Source organism: Mesocricetus auratus, unplaced genomic scaffold, assembly GCF_017639785.1.
Source record: "Mesocricetus auratus isolate SY011 unplaced genomic scaffold, BCM_Maur_2.0 Super-Scaffold_100015, whole genome shotgun sequence".
NCBI lineage: Eukaryota > Metazoa > Chordata > Mammalia > Rodentia > Cricetidae > Mesocricetus > Mesocricetus auratus.
The window spans coordinates 53,587,353-53,612,385 of NW_024429198.1; the positions used below are offsets into that span (position 1 = coordinate 53,587,353).

The 25,033-nt window shown below is 41.7% G+C and overlaps 1 protein-coding gene across 24 annotated transcripts in view; it reads left to right on the forward strand.

Moving 5' to 3' along the window:
• Positions 1 to 25,033, forward strand: part of Dtna (dystrobrevin alpha) — a 346,019-nt gene that overhangs the window by 299,903 nt on the left and 21,083 nt on the right. For 13 of the 24 annotated variants that reach the window (XM_040757910.1, XM_040757911.1, XM_040757908.1 and 10 more), the window contains 4 exons: positions 5,898 to 5,985; positions 6,465 to 6,562; positions 12,008 to 12,121; positions 18,317 to 18,413. In XM_040757910.1, coding sequence (XP_040613844.1) covers positions 5,898 to 5,985; positions 6,465 to 6,562; positions 12,008 to 12,121; positions 18,317 to 18,413 — 397 coding nt within the window. Of the gene's footprint in view, positions 1 to 5,897; positions 5,986 to 6,464; positions 6,563 to 12,007; positions 12,122 to 18,316; positions 18,414 to 20,084; positions 21,277 to 25,033 lie in introns of those variants that run through there. The other 11 variants (XM_040757914.1, XM_040757918.1, XM_040757936.1 and 8 more) reach the window with 3 other exon arrangements.

Below are 25,033 nucleotides of genomic sequence, written 5' to 3' on the forward strand. Positions count from 1 at the left end.
TCATGTAACTTTAAACATTGTTCAAAGGCCTTGTCTACTAAGGATAGTCATAGTCTAAAGTTAGTGGGGTATTGGAACTATAACAAATAAATTCGGAAGATTCAATTCACTCCATAACATGCACCAACCCAGAGTCCACTTAGCCTGTGTGTCTGTATTTTTAATGTGTTGGCTAAATGTTGGTTGAATGTATAACATTTATTATAACTTACCAGGTTGTAACGTTAAGGTCTTAATAGAGTATTTGAAAACAGTCTTGGGAGAAGACACGGTACAAGTTTCCATTGTTACAATCTAATAATATTGTTCCATGAGTTCCTGCCTTTTCTTTGCAAACCACTAGAGCAAGGTAATAAACTCCAAAACTTAGCTCTTTCCTTCCCCATTTTTTCAGTCACATGAAAACACTGCCCAGGCCCCAGGATCACTTCATTCTTTTCCTCCTCGACTCTCTAATGCTCACTATCTTCCAAGTCCTTAGACAGCACTGCCTATCCATAGCATGTTGTTCTCATCTACCTGTAAAATATAGGATATACTCTAACTAAAAAGAAAAAACTTCCAGGCTGGTGAGACTTTGCAGCAGGTAAAAGTGCTTGCCACCAGACTTGATGACCTGAGTTTGATCCCTGGACACCACATAGTGGAAGAAGCCAACTGACTTCCACAAATCCACAGACTGTCTTCAGATCTGCGGCATGCGTGTTAGCACATAAGTGTGCATGCGAGCACGCATGCACACACACACAGGCACACACGTTTTAAATCTTCTACTTAGAAGCTATAATACCTATTGCGTGAACCTCCCAGAGTTATAATACCTATTGCATGGGCCTCCCATTAGCTGCTTTCATTTTAATAGAGGAATAACACATCAACTTTGATAACCTTAAAAATCTATCTGTAATGCCTCTTTCCAAACAAATAGAAAAGAGAAGGCTATTCAGAGAGAACGTGGAAGTGTTTCTTCTATGAATTACCTCATTTTTTCCACTGACTGCCCCACCCTGGATATCAAATCAGGCCCACCACCACCAAAAGAATCACGGAAATGGAACAGACCTGAGTTCCCAGAAATCTTTGCAAAAGCTCAGTTTAGTAAGCCCTGCCTGAGTGTCACCCAGGAATGCCATCTGAAATCCCTCAGATGATTTATGAGTCTATATGAGCCTTTTAGACAGAACCAAAGAGATTTCAAAATAATGGCTCCCTCCACTCCAAAATGCAGCCAACAGAGCAACATTTCCCCTTTTGGTGCATCACCATCTTGTAGGCTACTGACCATAGTCTTCAAATGAACAGTCAGTACTAGAGAAAGTGCTGGGTGGGTTTTATTTAAATGCTCTACAGGTTATTGGTCATTTATTTTCCATTGTATATAACTGAGGTCTTGAAATAATGGAATTTATCAGAGGAGTGTCCCATTCACCAGTGTATAATTTGAACATCCTAAAAGGCTCATGTAGACCCATAAATCATTTGTATGCAGAACCGAGTGATGTATCACACCAGTGCTCATTTACTCCATGTTGGGTGAAGAAAGGCCTGGGATATGAGTTATCACTTATGAGACAGAATCTCATATATTTACGGCCTACATTGCCAGGAGGCTTTTTAATATAACCTTCATACTTTATTTGCTTGGAGGTCATTCATAATAAAAAATACTTTTACCATGAAGTTTTTATCAAGGTTTTTATTACATATTTATCAAAGCACCCACACGTGTTCATGACAAAGTCACTTTCAAGCACTGTGATGAATGGTCTCGGTTTTAAACTCACAACACTGGGTACTTTAGCCTGCACACACTATGAATTAAGCAGTTATTCTTAACACACCAGCAGGAAATGATAGGCATGTTAAAATCAAACTAATGGTCTCTTAGCAGGTCAGGCATCTATCTAAAGCAAAGATGGTGTAACTTTCCCTTTCTCTTGAAGTTATAATAAGAAAGGTGGCCATCTTAAGCTCTACATAATACAGACACTACTTTATCAAGATACACATCTACTTTCAAGCATCACCTTCCATAAATAATTCCGGCTTATTCTTTTAAAATTTATGTCCAGTTGACTTTGGGATTGATATTATACATCATGTGAATTCTGCAACCTAGAATTTTCTTGTCTCAGGAAAATGTCCGTAATATATGAAATTAACTGGTATGTGAATATTGGTCAAACACTCATAAAATGATATATTTTATATGGTTTAGATATGGTCCTTATTTCTGGTAAGCAGATGTTTGGTTTAAATTGTTAGGTCTTCTAGATTTTTCTTCTTGGGGATCTTCTGAAACCAGGTGTGCCATCTTCTGAATGTCATCAGAAATGCAGACCCTCAGGTTACACCCCCAACCTCAGCCAAGCTGACCAGTTTCACATCTCTGAACGGCATGTTTAGACTTGAAAGTCAGAGACTCCCAGCTCTGGATGGTTCACCTACTGGCTGAGATTTCTTTTTTTTTTTTCCAGTTTAAATTTAGATAAGAAACGAGGTTGCTTCACAAGTCAGTTCCAGGTCCCTCTCCCATTCCCTCCCCTCCTCCCGTGCCCTCCCCCCAGCCCCCCCGTTATCCCCTCATTCCCCCAGGAAGGGTGAGGCCCTCCATGGGGGTGTCCATAGTCTGTCATTTCATATAGGGCAGGGCCTAGACCCTTCCCCAAGAGTTCAGGGTGAGAATGCACCTCACATTGTTCTATGGGAGTCCAAAGTCCGTGTGTATACTTGGGATGGGTACTGATCTGCTGCCCAAGGCTCAATAGATTCCCTAGGCCTCCTCACTGACACCCAAATTCAGGGGGTATTGATCAGTCCCATGCTGGATTCCCAGGCTGATGCCTGGGATTCAAGAGTTAACCTTTGTCTGGTCAGCTGTTTCTGGGGGTTAAACCAGCCCAGTCTTAATCCCTTTGATCACCAGTCCTCCCTCTCTGTTACTGGCTTTCTTGAGTTCAGCTCAGTACTTAACCAAGGGAGTCTGCCTCTTCTTCGATCAGCCACTAAATGAAGTTTCTGTTTCCCAGACTCTCTGGCCATAGGATTGTAGGCTGGCACTCCCCAGATCTATGTCTAAAATCCATATATGAGAGAGTACATGTCATGTTTCTCTTTTTGTGACTGGGTTACCTCACTCAGGATGGTTTCTTCTAGTGTCATCCATTTGCCTGCGAATCTCATGATTCCATTATTTTTTTCTGCTGAATAGTACTCCATTGTGTAAATGTACCACATTTTCTCTATCCACTCTTTGGGTGAGGGACATCTAGGTTGCTTCCAAGTTCTGGCTATTACAAATAAAGCTGCTATGAACATAGTGGAACAGACATCTTTGTTGTATGAATGGGCATCTTTTGGATATATGCCTAAGAGTGGAGTTGCTGGGTCTTGTGGTAGGTTTATTCCCATTTTTCTGAGGAATCTCCATACTGATTTCCAAAGTGAGTTGGCACTCCCACCAGCAATGGAGGAGTGTTCCCCTTTCACCACATCCTCTCCAGCATAAATTGTCATTGGTGTTTTTGATTTTCTGGCTGAGATTTCTTAAAAGACAAGAATAGTTGATGTGACTCATAAAGTCACCAAGAGGCAAGGCAATGTGACAGCTAATATTGTTGAGTTCATAACGTGTTCCAGACAGTGTGCTGACTGGACACTTTGCATGTATTACCTTGGATGGACCGTCAGAAAGATCATCCTCTCTGTGGATGGAGATGGGTTGGTATACTGGGGGGGATTCAGGAATGTTTACTTATTTTAGTCCACAGAAAAATGGCTAAGTCTAGAATGGAACAGTCCAAGAATAAAACTGGTAGGGTTGACAGGTGTAAGGCACATAGATAAGAACAGAGATTAAGTAACATAGAAGATAGTCCAGATGCCTGGGCAAAACTTTTGCAATGACAAATTCAACTAAACAGGGCCGAGCTTGATAAACACAAAGAGATCTGCTCGTCTCCTCACTTAAAAACAACGTTTAGGAGACCATGCCACATGCTACTTTTATAAACAAGTGTACATATGGGACAACTGTATATTCCTTTATGGATGTGAGTCTTCACAATGGAAAACTCTAAGCAATCCTGGCATAGGAGGGTTGTTTTCATGAGTAATCGCAGGTATCATTGTCATTTAATTTTTACCTATTTATGAGTGTTCTGTATCCACGAATATCTGTGCACCGTATTTGTACCTGTTTCCAGAGGCCAAACAAGGGTGCCAAATCTTTCTGCCCCTCATTTTTATTCTAACAATAAAAGTGTAAGGGCCAGTGGAGAATGACATAAATATGCTTCAGAGTGAGAAGCAGTTTATAAACTTGATTCTGACCTCATCCACACCATAATAATGGAGAAAACAAACCAAGAGCTACCCATTAGTGAGATTAGTGTTATTGGGATGTCTCATTGAACTTCCCTCAGCATCACCCAAATGTAGTCTCGAGTGAAGGGTTTCAGAAGAAGCTGTTTGAAATATGAGAGGTCCATACTACTTGTACTTGTACTGGATTTCAGAGACTCTGACAGTCTTATTCTAGTGTGAGGAGCTTCTATGACATGATAGGAGTCACTAAATACTTTCTTTTTTTTTTTTGGTTTTACGAGACAGGGTTTCTCTGTTTTGGAGGCTGTCGGTCCAGCCTGGCCTCAAACTCACAGAGATCCACCTGCCTCTGCCTCCCGAGTGCTGGGATTAAAGGCGTGCGCCACCAACGCCTGGCCCACTAAATACTTTCTATCAATGCCTCTGGGAGATACCACTTAATCCTATGTCTTTGGAAGCAAATAGAAAGCATGGGTTGTCTCAGAAGTAACATTATAGTTAACAACCATGTAAGTCATCTCTTGCAATGTAGCACATTACCCTAGAGATTAGCAGATTAAAGCAACAGCATCATCTCACAGTTTCATGAAGGAATCTGGGCTTGGTTTAGCAAGATACTCTTGACTCAAGGATGTTTGTGGGGAGATGGTCCATCTCTCCTCTCTTGCTCTGGGACCAACAGCAGCCTTAACTAGTAGGAATTTGTCTACATGGTTCTTGGTTGGTTTGGGTCCTCGTCATACTGGCAGATTTACTACATGGGATCCAGAGCCCTCAGGACAAATATCAAAAGAGATCTTAAGAAATAGGACACCCAAGATGGAAGCCACAGTCTTTTAAAACCATGTTTTTAAGTGGCATTCCATTCCTCTGCCATGTTCTGTTCATTAAATGGGATTCAGTAAGTAACAGACCACAGGAAAGCAGGGAAATGACATAAGGATATGAGTGCCAGCAGGCAGGAGTCATTGGATCAACAACAATACAGCTAGGTCTTTGCCCTTCCTGCATGCTTCCATATTTCCAATGTTGTCACTTTTTGACATAAGTTATTTGTAAATGAAATAAAAATATTAAAAGCAATAAAATTAAGGGCTGGAGAGATGGCTCAGAGGTTAAGAGCAATGACTGCTCTTCCAGAGGTCCTGAGTTCAATTCCCAGCCACCACATACTGGCTCACAGCCATCCATAATGAGATCTGGTGCCCTCTTCTGATGTGCAGACATACATGGAGGCAGCATGTTGTATTCATAGTAAATAAATAAATCTTTTAGAAAACTAAATTAAAGAGAAAGTATTCTTGTGTCTGAAACTTCAGAAAAGTCCCGTCACTTCTCAGAGCCTTCTTAACAAGACAACTGAAGTGACTGGGCAAAGGGCTTGCTGTTGACCTTCGCAAGCACACACTGGGTCACGTCACAAACCCAAGTGGGCGATCATTACTCTAAGAGACATTTGAGAGCTTGAAAATACTTGGCACTGGAATGGCTGCAGCCCCTAGCGGTGATAGGAATGCGCCAGTCTCTCTCCCAGTGCTCTAAAGGTCTCCTGTTTGCTTTGTTCTCTGCAGTATGCTTGAGAGTTCAAACAGACTTGATGAAGAGCACAGGCTGATCGCCAGGTATGCTGCACGCCTGGCAGCAGAGTCCTCCTCCTCTGTAAGTAGAATGAAAAGACATCCCTGCTGGCCCCAGCATCTTTGAATTCCAAATGCCCCTCGTCCATTGTTATCATTATACCCGGTGCTAACTAATGAGGAAACTGGTTCCTTTTGTTGTTCTTGTCTATGTTGCTATAATTATGATGTCTTGACAATGCATTCTCGGTTTTAAAATATGATAGACTAAGGAAGAAAACCTCTACAGTGGTATGAAATGCTAAAATGCCCCACATGCCTCCCCTTTACCCAATCTCATTCCCATATCTGAGAACCTGAGGGAGGCTTTTTTTCCATTGGGTAGGCATATTGGAGATCTGTAGAACAGTTTGCTCTTAGAACAAATAGCAATTTAATTGTCTGTTCTTGCCCCCCATCCCACCCCACGAAATAGTTGCTTCTTCCTTGTCTGCATATCCCATGACTCCCATCTCACGTGTGAATTCACGTTCCTAATAGTGTCAACTCCATGTCTTACAGCAGCCAACTCAGCAGAGGAGTGCCCCCGACATCTCCTTCACCATCGATGCGAATAAACAGCAAAGGCAGCTGATTGCAGAGCTGGAAAACAAGAACAGGTAGGGCTTGGGGACATGTGCCGTAAGTCTTTGGAATTTCCTTACATGCCTGTTTAAGGAAGGGTACCACAAGTCTGTGAAGATGGCTACTGGAGCTTCATGATAAAAGTGGTGTGTGTGTGTGTACATGCATGTGTGTGTGGATGGTGTGCCTATGGGGAGTGTGTGGATGGTGGATGGTGTGCCTGTAGGGTGTGTGTGTGTGTGTGTGTGTGTGTGTGTGTGTGTGTGTGTGCCTGTGTATATGCTTGTATGCATGTGCCTGTATATGTGAATGTTTATGTTTGTATAAGTGTATATGTATGTGGGGGTATGTTTGTGTGCATGTTTGTGCATCCATTTGGGTGTATATTTCATAACTATCAACATGATTAATGTTGGACAACTCTGGACAGCTCTCATTTCCCTTTTTCTAGTTTTCTTAACAAGCTGCAGTTCAGGAGGCTCTTCCTGGGAACAAGGTGGAATGTGTCTCTGTTGCTCAGGGATGAGTAGGAGTCTCACCAGGAAGTCCTCCTATAAGGCTAAGGAAACACTCAGGGCAACATCACTTCATCCCCATTATTCAATCCAAATTTCTCTGCATCAACAGGTCTCATCTCCACTCAACACAGATTAACCCCACAGATTCTGTGTCTGCAGCATCTCCCCCAAAGCTGCCCATTCATCTCCACCACCAGTACCAACCAACCTGTCACTTTTGAAACATAAATCATATCATACCTTTCCCAAGACAAAACCCTCTGGATGTGCTGAGACATTTTGATTAAAACCCTCTCCTGTCATCATGGCCTACAAGTTGTTAGCTCCCTAGAGTCCTCCATGACTTTTCAGTGACAGTGCACATTACCATCACATTCCAGACTCCCATGGCTTCTTTTATTTCCTTCAGCCTAGGGAGCTTTTCTCTGTAGCTCTGCAGAATAGTCCCTCATCATTATCAGGGGTATTACCTTCTAAGACTTCTCTCTCTCTCTCTCTCTCTCTCTCTCTCTCTCTCTCTCTCTCTCTCTCTCTCTCTCTGTGTGTGTGTGTGTGTGTGTGTGTGTGTGTGTGTGCTCAATGTCTGAATAATCCTACTTATGCCTCTACTTATTTTATCCCTACTTACCCTGAATGAAATGGACATCCTCTATGAACAGAGGTCATGCCAAAAGCCTGTATGGGCTCAGGACTGTACCTAAAACTGTAGCTGCTGAATAAAGTGTTAGAATGAGAAAATAACAAGTAGGCAAGGCGAAGCTCATACCCAGTTCCAAGCAAGCTCATGATGGGAACAATTTGTTCATTCTAGATTTCATGGAACAACATAAAATGCCTTAATACTTCATCCCATTCTTAATGCTAATGTTATATTTGATGTGGTAGTGGTAAAGGGGGAAACTGATCATTAATTTCATGTCTGTAGAATTTAGCTACAAATAAGAACTAAGAGGCTTGGCACAATTTCATGTGTTTTTCAATAAACACTCTTTTGACTGAATTGTCCCAGGATCTGGCTATCATCATCAGGAAACCACAAATCAGAGTGGAGGCACCAGACTAGCTATGACACCATGACTTCACGGTCTCTGAAAGTACTCCTCTCTACTGACCCCACCCACCAAGCAGATACTCATTGCAGGGTCCCTCTAATTTACAGTGGGATAGAAAGCAAGGGCCAAGGCGGGAGAAAGAAGAGGCACTGTGAGGAATTAGACAAAGGGAAAGGTAGCTACAGAAGTCAGAATTTGCTCAGGACAGTTACCAGTTGGTGCATTGCTACCTGGCTTACGTACCACTTGCTACAGATGGTGTGTGAAAATAACTGTGGAATCATAGCAAGCACTGACGAGTGGGTTTACTTAAAATGAGCGAAGACACCCAAAATCCATGCAGAGAGTGGAGGAGAACAGTAGATGAAGGGAAAGCAGTGGGGGGGGGGCGGGTGAGTGGGAGCGGAAGCCATGAAGAAAGCACATGGGCAACCAGCCAGCTGAGGGTTTGAAGCCAGCAGTGCAGAAGAGCCGCATGGACCCGCAGGTCTCTCTGGGTGTGTGGGTGCGGATGGGAAACAGGAGACAAGGGGGCCGGCTTCTCTGTTGTCTTGAATCTCTACGTCAATTTGGACATCCGAAAGTGAGTAGAAAGAAAGAAAAGGTTCTCCATTTTAAAGTTCTTGATGAAAAACTAAAGTTTCAGTTCCTTTAGGAAACCTGAGCAAATGTTAAAATTGGAGCTCAAAGGAGTTTATTTTATGTTCAGTAACTAAGTAAACTTGTAATATGTGCTATGAAAGGTTATTCCAAATGAGCTCGTCTGGAATTATTAAGTGTCAATAGTAATTATTGAGCCACTCATAAGAAGGATCTAAGAAGATGACAAGGAAGGTGGGGTACCTGGGCTGCAGGGCCTGTGGTTAACTGGAAAAATGGGCAAGTTGAAGCCACTCTCCAGGGAAGAATTTTGCTACACAATCCTTTCATTCAATCAGAGTTCCCAACAGACATCACCTCCTACGCATCCCTTCTCCAGCCTTTAGTCCCTCTTCTAGGGCACACTGCGGCTGCTAACCAGGAAGGACCCACCCATCTGAAAGAGAGGTCCAAAGTGATGATTAGTGACATCCAACCACGTTTTCAGGTGACAAAAGCAAGAAAGCTAACATTTGCTTTGAGATGTTAAGAACAGAGCACTGTGGACTTGTATATTTATAGAACATGTGCACTGTTCCTCTTCCGTTTTCTCCCCAGCAACCCCTTATTGTGGATGTCATGACTATCATCATCTGTCACACAAATTAATATTAAAAAGTAATACACCCTGTCTCCCTCTTTTCCCCACTGTGACCTACTTTGCATTGTCACCATGGTCCAGGTTAAGGGGAGTAAATGTTGTGTAGAGATGAAGTGTGTTACTTGGACATGTCACGAAAGTGAAATGTGACCATGAAAGACATAAGAATTGCAGGTAAAAATACAAATAATCTTTGAGAAACACTTGCCAAAATAAACCCAAAGGACTCAGATGAAGGGTAAGATAGAAGTATCAGTATCTAAGATGACCACAAGGCACAAAAATGAAATTTACGCTGTAGTCATGAAGAGCGGCGTCAGACATTGATAAGTCGTCTACATGCTTCTGATGGAGAAACCGACTAATATGCAGAGTGCATTTTCACAGGGTTGAGTAGACGCTGGGGAGAAGTGAGAAGTCCAATGGTGAATAGATGGTGCCGGAAATAGCATTAAAATAGCCAGTGCAGAAGATGATTAGACAGAAGAATAACCTTAGTGGGATTGTCTTTAGGAATTCCAACTGAGGGGTTCTGCTCTCCTCCCTGCTTTCCATTAGGGACTCCAGATTCCCCAGTAACAATCTGAACACTCTAGACTCTCTAGAGGACCTCTTTTCTTCTACTCTCTTGCTTCTTCCTCTTGTTTGCCTGGTACAAGAGGTGGTGGGGACTGGGAGTGAGGAAAAGAATGTCAGGGTCAAGAACAGTATCTGTGCAGCATCAGGAGGACAGGTCAAACCTGGCCTGAGATCCGCACACTCTAGGCTCCTCCTGTACCCTTTACAGGCTGAGGGGAAGCGATGCACTCATCCACCTGCCCACTAACCAACCCATAAACACTTCATCTAGGCTGCTCCGCTCCCCTGCCTTTTCACCTCTCCAGAGCACTTCAGTTAGTGACCAGTGCTCTGCTTCCCACTTAATCTGCCTTCCTCTGGGCCTTGTCCTGTTCTACAATCAGCAGGAAGTGCTGTAAATGTTTTAACAGCCCTGGCTGTGCCTTGACACCATTTTACTGCTTGTTTCTAGGCGTTTTTGTATAGTGCACCCCTTAAGCAGGTGTTTGTAGACCTGAGAGAAAAATAGAGAGGGAGAGGGAAATGAGGAGAGAAGAGGGGAGGGGACGGGAGGGGAGGGAAGGAAGGGAGAGTTCCATCCTGCCCTTGGGCATGCATGATTCCTAGAATTCCCAGCCCCATCCCTGAAGAACAACTTATTCATCCTGACTTCACCCCTTTTAAGCCCCATCTAGGTTCTGCTCATGCACTGTGGAAATTCACTCATTTTCAGGCTTAGATCTCTGGCACCCAAGGAGCCCTGAGTGACAGAAGGAGAAAAATGCTAACAGCACCTGGAACTACCCTTCCTATAACCTTGGTGGCTCCCTCTTCTCTTTTATAAGGAAGAGAAGTCTCCATGAAATATTCCCTTAAAAAGATATTTCTACCAGAGTATCGGGGAGAAAACAAGGAAGGGTTAGGATACAAACTTCTCACCAATCCCAGGAAAGGTAGACTGAACTCCTGATTCTCAAATAATCATACAAAACTACAACCACCCTGATGTGTTACAGGAGGCTCCGCTTGACCTGTACTGTTTATATGCTGGTACCCATCTCCTGACTCAGAGAAGTCTGACGCCCCCAGCAGGAAAAAGAAGATGCTCACTAGCCTCATTTATTTAATGATTACTCATTGTATGTATACATCATGTCACTATGTTACTCCATAAAAATGGACAATCATGTGTCAGTTTAAAATCTTGAAACACGGACTGCCACCCAACCCCTCACTTGCTCAGCAGGTGTGTTCTCCATTCTAGGTATTTTGTGCTGTCTGACTGGCCCTTGGGCCCTTTGTTACGTACAAACCTGACACATGTCCCCCAAAGGTACATAACTAGTAATCCTACTTAATGGCTTCAAATCCACTTACATATAATTTGCTGTGTGCAGTTGCGTGTCACTGATGGCTGCCTAATGCCCACCAAGTGCAGGGCACTGTAGTATCAATAATAACCTGTCATGCCTCATTGATGACAGAGGTCCCACCAATAGCTGTCTCTGTCACAGGGTCCATTACAAGGAATCCTTTTAAAAGCCTTTCCCTGTAAGACTGCCTTACTTTGTGATTCATGGTTAAAACTAAATATCTAATGTAAAAAGATTTTTTTAAATATGACTTCTGGATTTCTCTGACCATTTCAGCAAGAAAATTTCTTCTTGGTAAAAGAATAAGGATATGTATTTTTGTCGAATGAGCATCATTTATACTTTCTTCTCTCTCAAGTACCTCTCCTGTGCTATTCATGGGTATTTTGTGGGTGTGATCATAAATAATAGGAGATACCAAACATGGAACTCGCCAGTGTAGGACATGTTTGTCCTACACAGCACCACATTACTTACCGGAGAGAGGACAGGTCCTAGGGATAACTCTCGAAGGCACACTGCACAGCCTGCATTGTTTGGGTGTGCTAATGATAGGGTGAGCCTTCCCCTCACCCACCCAAACTACACTGGAGCAGGACATCCTCTGGCAGAGGAAGGTCAGCTCTGTTCTTAACCACAGGACACCCCCAATTCTCCCTGTTCCGCTGGTCTGGTGTGTTCACCTGTCGACATCCAAGGAAGTACTGACACCGATTCTTCCCTTTGTCCTCTCCCCAAGAGAAATCTTACAAGAGATCCAGAGACTCCGGCTAGAACATGAGCAAGCTTCTCAGCCCACACCGGAGAAGGCTCAGCAGAACCCAACCTTGCTGGCAGAACTGCGCCTCCTCAGGTAATAGAAGGACCCAGATTTCCCCCAGGGAACATATGTTAGAGATCTGGCTTTTTATGTGTCATGTGGGAGGTCTGTATGCATGCATACATGTACACATGTGGGTGGGTGCACTTGAAGGGGTTTGAGGTTTGTTGTCGGGAATCTTTTTCCATCACTCACTGCCTTATATATGGAAGAAGTGTTCCTCACTCAACCAGAGCTCACCCATGGTGCTACTGTGCCCAGGACCCCCTGACTCTGTCTGAAGAGCATTGAGATTACCAGTAGGGCACCATGCCCACCAGACATTCATGTAAGAGCTGAGAATATAACACCTAACTCTCATGCCTGTGTGACAAGCGCTTTACGTGAGGAGTCTTGGCTCAAATCCCAGTGTTTGAGCTCTTCCACACGATCTGGCTGCAGCTGGCCAGCACACAGCCCTGAACCAGCATAGCTGCTCATCTTTCTTTTCAATAAAAGACACTTGATCACTGAGATCTGAACAATTTTGAGAGATTATACTTTTTTAATAGACTGAGAAAAAGACAAAGCATTCCTTAGATCAAAAGCAAAATATCTTCACTGGAAAAAAATGTTTCACTTGGCTGTTTTTAGTCATTTGTACTATCAAAATGTGTGTACATTAAAACCAAACACATAAGCAGCTAAATAAACATCGCAGGTTTCTAAACTGAAGGATTTATATATAGCCCACAAAACAGAGTCTGCTTTTCTCAAAATCATGAATTCAAAAGAACCATTGCTTTGTGGTACATGTCTGGAATCTGAGCCGACATAGACACTGAGACAGGAGGGGCCACGAGTTCAAGACTAGCCTAGGTCATAATTTTCTCACTGGTAGAACTCTGGGGTCTTTTAAAATAGATGGCATGCCTCTGTGTTGTTCCTTGGATGGGAAAGCCTAATCTCATCTAATCGGTCACCTTAGGATACTTGAGTTGGAAGGGACTGTGGAAGATCATGACTACTCTCTAGGGTGTCGCTGCCTTCTCAGGCAGAAAGCTGAATTAGTCTGCCTTGGATGAGGACTGCAGTTGTTCCCACTACTTCTATGCTACAAAATGTAGGTGTTATTGTATGTCCCTCTCATGAAACTGACATGACATCATGCCTTGGCTATGACAAGTACTCAGGCATATAAATGGAGCAAATAACAGATAAGTGAATTCCCTCAAGGAAGACCATATTGATCTTTCAGAAGGAAGCTTTAACTATGGGGAATTACAAGTTCTTATCCTTCAGTTCATATACTGAGTTTAGTCCATGTGTACCTATAACCCTGTGAGCTATAGTTTCTACAGTGAGTACAGGTGCCTCTTCGCAGAAACCCATCAAAACGAAGTCTATTTTCTTCCTATAAACAGAAACTAAATTCAGTAGATTCCTCCTGTCCTTGTTATAAAGTCCTGGTTACATGCCACCACCAATGCTTCTCAGGCTCCCATCCAAGCTCAGCTCTTCAAACACATAAACACCAGAGGAGCCCTGTAGTCCACCTTGCCCAGGACACAGACCCTGCCTCTCCTGTGCCAATGACTAGAGCAGACCTATCAAGGCCTCACTTGAAAGGAAACTGGCAAAACTTGCACACGCTGCTTCATGTAGAGTGATTGCCTTATACTTTTGAATAATTAAATAATATAATCAATAGTTAATTACTCAATTAACAATTTACTTATTAACAGCATAATGACTTAGTGAAACAGAAATTCTTCCAGATACCTATACCGTTTCTATTCCGACCACAACCAATTCTTACACACTCTACTACACTGTTTCCTAGAAGAGATGAAAATGAGTAGAAGAGAAAGATGATGGTGTTTCTTATCATCTTCATCAAATATATTTTAAAAGGAAATGACGGCTTGACAATCATGGGGAAATGGAAAGGTTATTGATCTGCTAGGATCAGGGTAGCACCCGTGTCTGCCTAAAATACCATTAGGAGGGGAATTTTCATAAGCAATTTTGGTGGTTCTCCTGTATAGCTTTTGCGTCTCAATTCTGTTCCATATGGAGGACAGCCTAGAAAGATGGTGGGATGAGCCTGAGTTCCTGATGTTTTTCCAGTTGATATTTCCCCATCCCCGTGAAGCCATCACCAAACAGACACAGTTCTAACCACCCTCCTGTGCCCAGAATGTAGGCGTCCCATGACCTCAGCTGAGCACAAAGTCTTACTTCCTAAGGAATTAGAATTACCAGTAACTTCTTCACCAGTGGTGCCCAACTGACTTACAGTCTGCCTCTATATTCTATATATTTCTCTACCCTGAAGGAAGAATTGTCCTCTCTACCAGGCTATTTCTCTGGAGATGCACAGACATACTGATACCTAGATTTAGATAGATAGATAGATAGATAGATAGATAGATACATAGATACATAGATACATAGATAGATAGATAGATACATAGATACATAGATACATAGATACATAGATACATGGATGGATGGATGGATGGATGGATGGATGGATGGATGGATGGATGGATAGATAGATAGCCTGGGAATTCTGTGCTTTCGTCTTTTGTTATTTTAGACTTTCAAGAGGGCGCTAAGACAGCGGCCTCTTACAAAGTTACTTTGGCCATAGTTCACAGGCATGAGCAGCATCCATGTGAGTCCTTACTGTGTCTTTCCTACTCCATCAGTCAGGGACTTGCTTTAACAAATACTCAGTTTTATTTTCAATATTATACTCACTATGGTCTTTCTAAATGGTTATGTTTCCCTTTTTCCTTAAGCCACAGGGAAACCAAAAGCCACGTTAGCAGACCGGATGGGATTATAAACAGGACTTCCTGTGTGCTAACCACCTGACACTTATTGGGTGCTAACCTCCATAGGAGCTGTACCACTGAATGCAATAACAAACCTGGAAGACTCTCTTATACTCCTTTTATAGACATGGAAACTGAGATTCAATAAAGTTAATAAATGTGACAGACATCATGACCCTAGACCCCTAAGTATATATGCATGTGCTTCCTAAGGAAAACATTTTCTTTTATAACCATGGCCTAATCCTCAAATTCAGAAACTTACTGTGTATACATCTCCTATATAATTCATATTAAAATGTTATTGTACTAAATCTATCTTAAAAGGAAGTAGATTCTAACACATAGACACTAAATTAAAAATAATATCACAGAATTTCTGATTAAAAGGCATTTATTTAGAAATTCATACACTTAACAGAAGGAAATCAAAATTATTGTTTAGTCTTTTGTTTAGTGTGTTGTTTGACCACCTTGAATGTGGAGACTGTAACATGCATTGGTAATTGGGCTTCCTTGGCAACTGTTGCTCTAAACACTTCCAGAGAAGACTGAACAAAGGCATTATTAAATGACTTTAATAGAATTGAATGCAGTGTTTTTAAGATTGCTATTATATTATGAATGTACAATAAGACTGATTTATGTTGGCTAATGGTTAGTTATTAGCAGTTCACTTTTTCTAGGGGTTTAAATGTCTCTTAGTATTTTTTACCTACAATAGTAGAATTTTTCACTGACCTCAATGGATTCCTGTGGCCAAAAATTATAAAGAAATCATGAGGTGAAAGCTAAGTATAAATCAGGAACATTGCCAACTCTTGTACCAAGTCCTACAGTAAATATCCAGCGAATACTGTGTGCAGATAGGGCCATAGAAAAACAGTCGAGGTGTTTGTCATTTAAGGATACTTTGGGATGAGATGAAGCATACAAAATCAGAGAGCTTCTGCCAAGAAGGCAGCAAGCAAAATAAGCTGTCATAAACCTATAACATGTGATGCTTCCTTTTCTCTGGATTCAGAAAAAAGAAGTTAAAAGAAGAATTGTTTAAGGAAACAGTCACAAGTGTCAAAAGAATATGGGAAGGTGGCTTGAGAGATTGCTTAGCAGTTAAGATCTCTGACGGCTCATCTAGAGGACTAATGTTCAACTCTCAGCATCCACATCAAGGCTCACAACCGTCTGTAATTCTAGTTCCAGGGGCTCGGAAGGCTTCCTAGGCCTCGGAAGGCACTAGGCATACCTGTGACGCACAGACACGCATGCAGGCAAGACACTCTACACTTAAAACAAAAGTTTAAAAAGGAAAAAGAACATGCGCATGTGTGTTATTGTATATGTACAGCAAAGGTAAAGATATGTATAAGTTTGTTTATAAGTCCTTTTAAAGAATTTCCATATAAAATCTTATTTAGATGTTTCATTTATGTTCCTAACCTATCCCCCTCTAAGTAAATATCTTTCAACTGAATAAGTCACAGCCTAACTCACTGTGATATCCATTATACTGTCAGTTTTTTATTTCACAGACCCTGCTGTAAGTCTACCTAATACGGTGTCTACACCATTGAGACATATGTGTGCATACATTAATGCATGTTACTAAGGAATGCAGTCATTTTTTAAAAAAAATAAAAATAAAAACTTTGATATTTCAACACAAGCAAATTTGCCCACTAATTATCACAAAATAATGAAATGTGGTATCAGTTTGGAAAATATGAATATGTGTCACAAATCTGAAGGAATATGTTGTTGCTTTGTTTATTATATGCTTTTATGTTTGTTAATTTTATTTAGTTTTATTTTACACATATGAGTGTTTGTCTGCATGCATGTATGTATACTACATGCTTACAGTGCCCACAGATGTCAAAAGAAGGTATTTGATTCCCCTGGAACTAGAGTTATATGTGGTTTTGAGCCACCACACAGGTGCTGGGAATTGAACCCAGCTCCTCTGGAAGAGCAACAAGTGATTTTAAGCACTGATACAGCTCTCCAGTCCCACGTTTGATTTCATTTTTTGTAGTCCTGAGAACTGAGCATAAAACTTGAGTTTGCTGTTTGGTGGAGCTCAGGGAATCCTGCAGAAGAGAGGGAAGAACTGTAGGAATCAGAGGGGTCAAGGGCATCTCAAGAAATCCCAGAGAATCAACTAGCCTTGGTTCATAGGGGTTCACAGAGACTGAACCAGGAAGCCTGCATGGGAATGACCTAGGCATATATGTTACAATGGTAACTCGGTCTTCTTGTGGGGCTCCTATCAGTAGCAGCAGGAGCTGTCTCTGACTCTTCTGCCTACTTGTAGGACCCTTTTCCTCCTACTGGATTGCCTCATCCAGTCTTACTATGAGCAGAGGTACCTTGTCTTATTGCAACTTGATATGCCATGTTTGGTTGATATCCATGGGAAGCCAGCCCTCTTCTGGAAAGAAACAGAGAAAGAGTGGATTGTGGGGTATATCAGAGGAGGGTTGGGAGGATTGGGAAGAGACGAAGGAGAGGGAAACTGTGATCAGGATGTATAATAATAATGATGATGAAAACTAAGAGGAGGAAGAGGAGGAGGAGGAGGAAGAGACAGGGTCTTGCTACCTTCTGCAGGCTAGCCTTGGACCCACTCTGTAGCCCAGGCAGGCCTTGAGTTTGTGATCCTCTCGACTGTCTCCCAGGTAGCTGAGATTACAAGCCTCCACCCCTAGGCCTAGCTATCACTACTTTTCCTGCTGTTTCTTTCTTTCCCCCTTTGAGTACTTTGTCATACTTCTTAGTGTCAACATAAATGATGGAATGCACCTTAGTTTCCACTCTGCTGACAGTTTAATAGAAGTTCTGTAAAACAAACACAAGCTCTATTCATCATTTTCAGTCATAGAACAAGTGTGTGGGAGCATGTCATCCTGACTTCACCAAACACTTCAGAATGGTTATAACCAGCGATGGCCATTACTGTTTCATCTCAGAATGTGTACCAATCATACACATGCTAGAACAGACCTTAAACTGCATCTCTACATCAGATTTCCAAAGGTCATATATATGAATTTGTAGTAATTTTGCTCTGGATTTTGAAGATCTGTGGGCTGTTCCTTTTCAGTGACTGTTAGGTTTGTGTTTGATTTCTGAAGCCAGTAGTTCAGAACAAAGCTGGCCAGCTAACAAACAAAATGTGGAAATGCCAAAAAAAGTTTTCTATCCTTGAATTTTGTGTGACTTTTCCCAAATAACAGTCCCCCTCACATTACAATCATTTCCCCATTTGAAGACTGTTATCTACATGATAACATTATCAAAGACTAGACATACCCCCTTAGAGAACGTCCACTAGACACCCACAAAACCAGGAAATAGAATTAGCTTGACTTGAATGTTTTTCTGATGATGGCGGCTTGTTTCTTAGACAGCGCAAGGACGAGCTAGAACAGAGGATGTCTGCTCTCCAGGAGAGCCGGAGAGAGCTGATGGTCCAGTTGGAAGGTCTCATGAAGCTACTGAAGGTAAGGCATTTCACATCCATGTTTCTGACCTACTGTTGTGGTGTTTCAAAATTGTTTGCACATAACTTGCAATGACTTTTCCAATTACTGTATCCAATTCCCTCCCCAAATGTTGTGAAATCAGATATGGAACTATTTTTTAAGTATGTGAAACAGCAGCAGTTGACCAATGGTAACTCTCATTCTCCCCACTTTCTGGAATTAGGCTGCTAAGAACCATAGGGCAGATTCTTTGTTTATGTTTAATCTCTTATGTCCTTTAATATTGTAAAACTGGATTTGTTTATAAATGCTTTTGGTCAGTTTTAGCAATTCTTACTACCTTGCACAAGGCTAATGTCTAATTCATAAAATTAAGAAATAGTGACTAAGAAGTCTTGACAATAATAGCAAACATTTTATTGCATTTCTGTGGCTCCAACAAGTCACATGACTTCCATGGGTCTCTAGTGCAAACAGTAAGTGGGATATTTCCTCTCTCTTCTGAGGGAAAAATACTAAACAACAGAATCTAGTAGGATGCAGTAGGCTGCTATTTCATTGGAAGTAGCAATCTCCTTTAATAAGATCACATTTCTGTCAGCAGTTTATGCTAAACTACTTTGCAAGTTAGTAGCAGATGGACACATGGACACTCGGGCCAATAACAGTGTTCATGGTCCATGGTCACCTGGCCTAAGGGAAACAGTGGGAACCAATATAAACAGGAACTGCAGTGTGCCAAAGGCAGCAACTGGGACTTCTGGGAGAGCCACAGAGGGAATGGCCCTGTGCATTCACTGTGAGACAGGAATTTCACACTGCTTGGTTTCCAGTCCATGCATTTACCACCCCTCCCCCACACCAGCATTTGTGGTCTCTCTGTCGTCCTTTTTTCTTTCTCCTTCTCTTTCCTTTCTTACTCCTTTTTCTCCCTCCTTTCTCTTTCTTTGTTCAAACGCTTTTTAAAACCAATTTTGTGAAGCTATCTGTCCCAGACTCTGCACTTGTAGCATTTCTTTCATTTGTTTTCTTTGCTCCATTTTGTAACTTAGTCGAGATTTTTGGCTATCAGAACCTTCTCTAACAATACATTTGGGAAATGCTTTATTATTACTCAACAAAATTTACTTCCAGTGTTCTAGACATACGAAGTGTAGAGCTGGGGGTTTGGTTGGTTGATATGGGTTCTTTCTTTGATAAGACTGGATCATTAGTAACTCGTTTCTAGCCTATTATCTCATTTGATGCAACAGAAAATCTCTTTTCTGCTTCCCTTTAAAAATACGCCAGGTGAAAAGTTCTGAACCCATCTTGCCCTTCCCTGAATGGCAGGAAATGTTGACAAGTCTCCCTGCTGGGATTCCTACTCTCCTTCCACTTGTAGTGATGAGATAGGAATCTACTGGCCAGCAGCCATCATGGAATCAACCCACCCAACTGAACAAAGACTTTGTAGCAAGTTATACAAGTGCTTGCATAGACAGATAGATCAGATACACGGAGGAAAGGAATGGGTCTGTTGTCTCAAATACCTGAATAGGCTTGGAACTGAAGTCACAGGGGTGGCAGAGGCCAGGAGAGGCATTCAAGCCATGTTGATGCCCCCAGTCTCTTGTCTTCCATCACTGTGTTCGTGCTCTGATTGGAACCTTGGGTAATCTAATTGTTATCGATTCGATCTTTCTGTAGGAAGAAGAATTGAAGCAGGGAGTAAGTTATGTCCCCTACTGCAGGTCTTAACTAACAGTGGAGGGCTGCCGTCCTGCTGGCGTTCTCATTGCTTTGGCCTCTAATGTATGTCCATGCTTCAGTTTGGAAAGAAAAAAAACAAATCATACTAATTTGCTTCCATATTTCAATGTAGCGCTTGAATTGAGATGATAAAATTCAGCATTCTGTTGTAACTGTCACTGATGTCGGCAACAAATGAAGACCTGTTTCGTATTTAGAAAGGAGAACAACTTGTGGTTCACTGGGAGAGTTTTAGGTCCCCAAGGGTGTTAAATTTCAAACCCATGTTATGCTCTCTGGGGTTATTAACCAGACCTTCTTATAAAAGAAGGCAGGTCACTAGAGCTACACAAAGGTCTCTGTTGTCTCACGAGCTGCAGCCCACAAGAGCAAACCTCCACACTGTGAACATTCGGTTCAGCTTCCATGTCTCCAAAAGGGTGTAGAAACTCTTTTGTAAGAATCAGGTAATAAATCCGTTTCCGTCACATAACTACAAGACCATGCCCTCTGCCCTGTGCTCCAAGACGCGTTCAATTGTATAAGATGAGGCTTGGAAGCCAACTGTCCCCCTCACGTCTCTTGAGTGTCTTCCAAAGCTGCTTGCTAACAAGATTCTATGAAGAATAGGTAGCTTCCTTCCCTTCCACTCTTACCAAGGACCTTTCTGCTCTGTGGTTTCATATGGTCATTCCACACATTTTCCCCCCTCTGGAGATAGAGGCATTATGACAGTCTGACATGTCTATCCTGAAGCCCTGTGTGTGACCTTGTGGTTGGGTTCAGAAGCAAGCAGAAGGAATAGGACACTGAGAGAAATTATACTAAACTAGAACAAAAGCAAAGCAGCTTGAACACCTGTGCATGTACCAAAGTGTATGATGATATGTCCCAGTTACTTGCATTATTTGAAGATTTAACATTTTATACATGGTTAATTAGAACTTCAACCTGTCCAATCTCAACAGATCTGTTAACTCTTCTGTATGCTCCTTTCTAGTACTCATTCTGTGTGTTTGTGTGTAACAAAGAATGTTTGCAAAACACTGGAAACTTTTTAACTCTTCATTCCCAAGGTCTGTAAAAGAATAAGAAAAGAACCGTGTCAAACAATCTGTAACTCAAACAATAAAGGCAACGTGCGGCATTATTTTGTATATTATGAAAAATTACTTTATTGAGCTGACGCCAAATTTTCACCAGGGATGACTCCTTTGTGTTAAAGATGCACTGTATTTTTAGCCTGAATCCCTGGGGTGTGACCACTGACTTAGATCATGACAGAGCAAATGCCTAGCCCTTGGTAACTCTCTTTGCAAACAGGCTTTTCCCTGCATGTACATGGAAACAAAACTTTGCTCTAGTCTAACTTCCTCCACCCACTGGTCAGGAAGGACAATTGTCTTGCTTTAAAATTTATTTCCCCCAGGGATCCCTTCTCTCCTTTCCCCAAGCAGTATATTCTGAAAGCCTCTATTGCTGGGTCATGGGGCCAGGCTGTGGGAGCGCCCTTTAGGTAGATCCTTGACACCGGCCTCTCTACCCGTTACCTGTGGAGCTCCAACGGTCATCTTTCAGTGCCACCCAAATGTGGGTAACACACTGCGGCACTCCCACCTGCTTGGTTTCTGCTCGGGTTTCTCCTTAAACTGACCTGAGGTCAAGGTCACTTACACTAGAGCATATGAACAGTAGCCTCCATGACATGGAAATAGAAGAGTGTGAGTTGAAGGGAGAGAGAATGGGGCAGGGAGCTCTTCTGAATCCTTAGCAACAGAAGAGGGAGATCGTAATCCAGGGATTTATCAGCACAGAAATACCACTTCTCAGAAACTCGGAATATCTGCTGCGTTAAGCACTAACGCTTTCTAGAAAAGTATTAAACAATACAATAGAAAAAGGCAGTCATAGATTGCAAGTGGCCATGGCTTATACTGACCTCTAGTCAAAACTAAAGACAGAACCCCCATGAAATCCAGCCCCGCCGAGTTGGATCAGTAAGAAAATGAGCTAATACCTTTCAAATTGGGTTCTTGTGGTATAACATGATCTAAGGAGAGAATTTAGAGGTTTTAGATTGGCATCTACTTCTAAATTCTGTTTTATGATTCTTTCCCCTTCGGGAACGTTCTCTTTATAAAAAATCAAACTCAAATGCCCCATACAACAAATCATGCTTGATTTAATAATGCTTTAATATCACCAATGTGTGTGGTTCAATGTAGTGTTTTATTATGCTGGTGTTTATCATCCTCACATACACTGTTTCTTGTTATAGGCAATGCATGAAAGTATCCCCTTGAGGAGAGAACATGAATTTTAAAAAATAGTGCCTGTAATATAATATGATTATGGTATCACGAGCAATAAATTGTGTTTTTTACAAAACTGGAATCAAAGTTATCCTACCCTCTTTCTTCTTTGTGTACCCTTAAGATTTATTGAAGGAGCTATTAAAAGATACTCACAAAACGTATCTTAAGAGTGAAAACAGCTGCCTGTAGTGGGCAGTAACAATATGGCCGAGAGTTTCTGGTATATTCCCAGTCCCAACTATTATGCATATGTCTAAAACCGAGTGTGTTAACTTCGAGTTTCCACAATAAACTCTCAGTAATTTTCTTAGAAAGATTACAGCAGATTGGCCTGAATTACAGAGGCCCCTGCTCTAGCTCACACTGATAAAGATACTGGGAAAGTAAACTAACTCCCTGACCACTTCAAACATTCTGGTAGTATATACCTCACAAGATTACTGTGGATATTTAAAAGACAGTGGGTATGAAAACATTCTGTGGAAATGCTATCTGAACATCAAATATAAGAACAGGTATCTCTAGGCATAGTTAGGCAGTCGTATATAAACTTTTCAAATTTTTGAATACACACACCTATTCACTTTTTTCCTAGCAGTTAACTAACAGAGTCTCAGTCTGTTGAAGAAGTCTAAATATGACTTTCAACTTACTTAAATCTCTTATAATTGTTTTTACAATAGAAAACAATCCTTATATGTCAGAAGTTACAGAAACAGCCCAGTAAGATTGCCTTGCTTCTGTTAACTTCAGATATGTCCCTAGATATACGAAAGTCTGCGGTGTTTGCTGTCAACACATTCCTGAGTACCTTTTTAATAGATAATAGATTGAATGGCCGAGACTGTCAATGCCTTTAACATACACATTCCATAAAAGAGCTAATTAGTATAGAGTAATTAGTAGTCACAAATCAGGTGTGTGTTTATTTTCAGTAATCTTTCTTTCTTTGGATTCACAACAAGAGTTAGTTTGAAAACTACTGCATTTTAAACGTTGGAATCAAGTTGGTTCCTACTTGGTTTGCGGCAGAGTCAGGCATCATTCAAAATTCCATGTCTTGCTCCCATTCAAATGCAATATGAACTATGAACAGGCCACAAGGAGCCTGTTTTCCAGCCTTGGCTTCACCTTCCATTGTCAGCCTTCCTCACTCTATTGGTGGACTTCCTACGGAGTTGATAAGTCCTCCATAGAAAGTGAGGAAGGAGAGTTCACCTTGAGATGGTGTCTGCATATAGAAACTATTATCTAGTATTCAAAAATATACAATGTACTTTATCAGACTATATAACACACACATACATAAGATTATATATATACACGCACACATATATATGTGTATATATAATCTTATTTTTAAAGTTGTGGTTGATAGATTCTAAAGAAGAAAGGATCCCTTTATTCAAAACAAGTGGACACTGACATTCCCATTCAAAATGCCGTCTACACTGAAGGCTCCCAAGCCTAACTCCTCCTTTTAGCTTTCCTATTTTCCTCTACTCCTCATGTGGAACTTGGTACTACCCTCAGCACCAAAGGTGTGTCTGCCATGTCTCTGATGCTCTTCACAAGTCCCATGTCTTGCTCAAGCTTTTCCAAAACTCTCTATGCCATCACCTTTCCTGCTCAGATATCTTCTCTATAAAAACCTGAGTCAAACAGTGCCTCATTGCTGACCATTCGGAATCAACCATGTCCTCAGTTGCCTGTTGCATTTTGTACACAGAGGTCCCTTAAAAAAAAGTAGTCAAAATTGTGATGATGATGATGATGATGATGATGACCAAGACGGCGACAGTTGGTGGCTTTGTACTTCCTCATTTTCCCAGTCTGTGGGGCACAATTTGTTGGGGCCAGGCTGTAAGGTGCAGGGCCAGCTAGTACCCTCAGCTAGACCTTGGAGGCAGACTGCGCACAGGTTGTGTAAGAAGATGGGAAGCGAACACTCTGCACTTCTCCAGGGTCAGTTCGTTCTGCAGTTACACATTTGCCCCTTTCTTTGAAGTGTCCTTTATCTCTAGAGATGAATGGAAACCAAAATACTTCCTGTAAGAAATGGAAAATTTATGGATCTTACCAGGCTTTTGAAAAATTGATGTGAAGCGGGTGAAGGAAAGTCAGAAGATGCATGTAGAAATTAATTTTTCATTTGTTCTCTAGGAAGGGAGCTATCTTAAATTGCCAACTGTGATATATGTTTTCCTTCATCCATAAATCAACCCTCCTTGGGAATGCTGGATCCATATATTGATCTGCATGGACCACTGTCTCTTAAGTATTTCCACCATTAATCGTTGAGTAATTTCCAGGGGAAAGTTTTCTCAGGGAATTTGCTGGAACTCACTCTAAAGTTCATAGCAGACAGCCATGTTGGATGAGCAAGCCACAGAGAACCTGTGAAAATGAAATTCAGCGATTTGTCCCATTTCCCTTTAAGAGTGGGACATAAGGAACACCAGAGAAGCCATTTCCTATAGTTAGGTACCAACTATCAAACTGGGCAGTGTCCTATCATAAAGAAATGGGGCCATGGTTACCAGGCAACCATCATCCCACTCTGAGAATTCTGGGTAAAAGATGAGAGGTGCA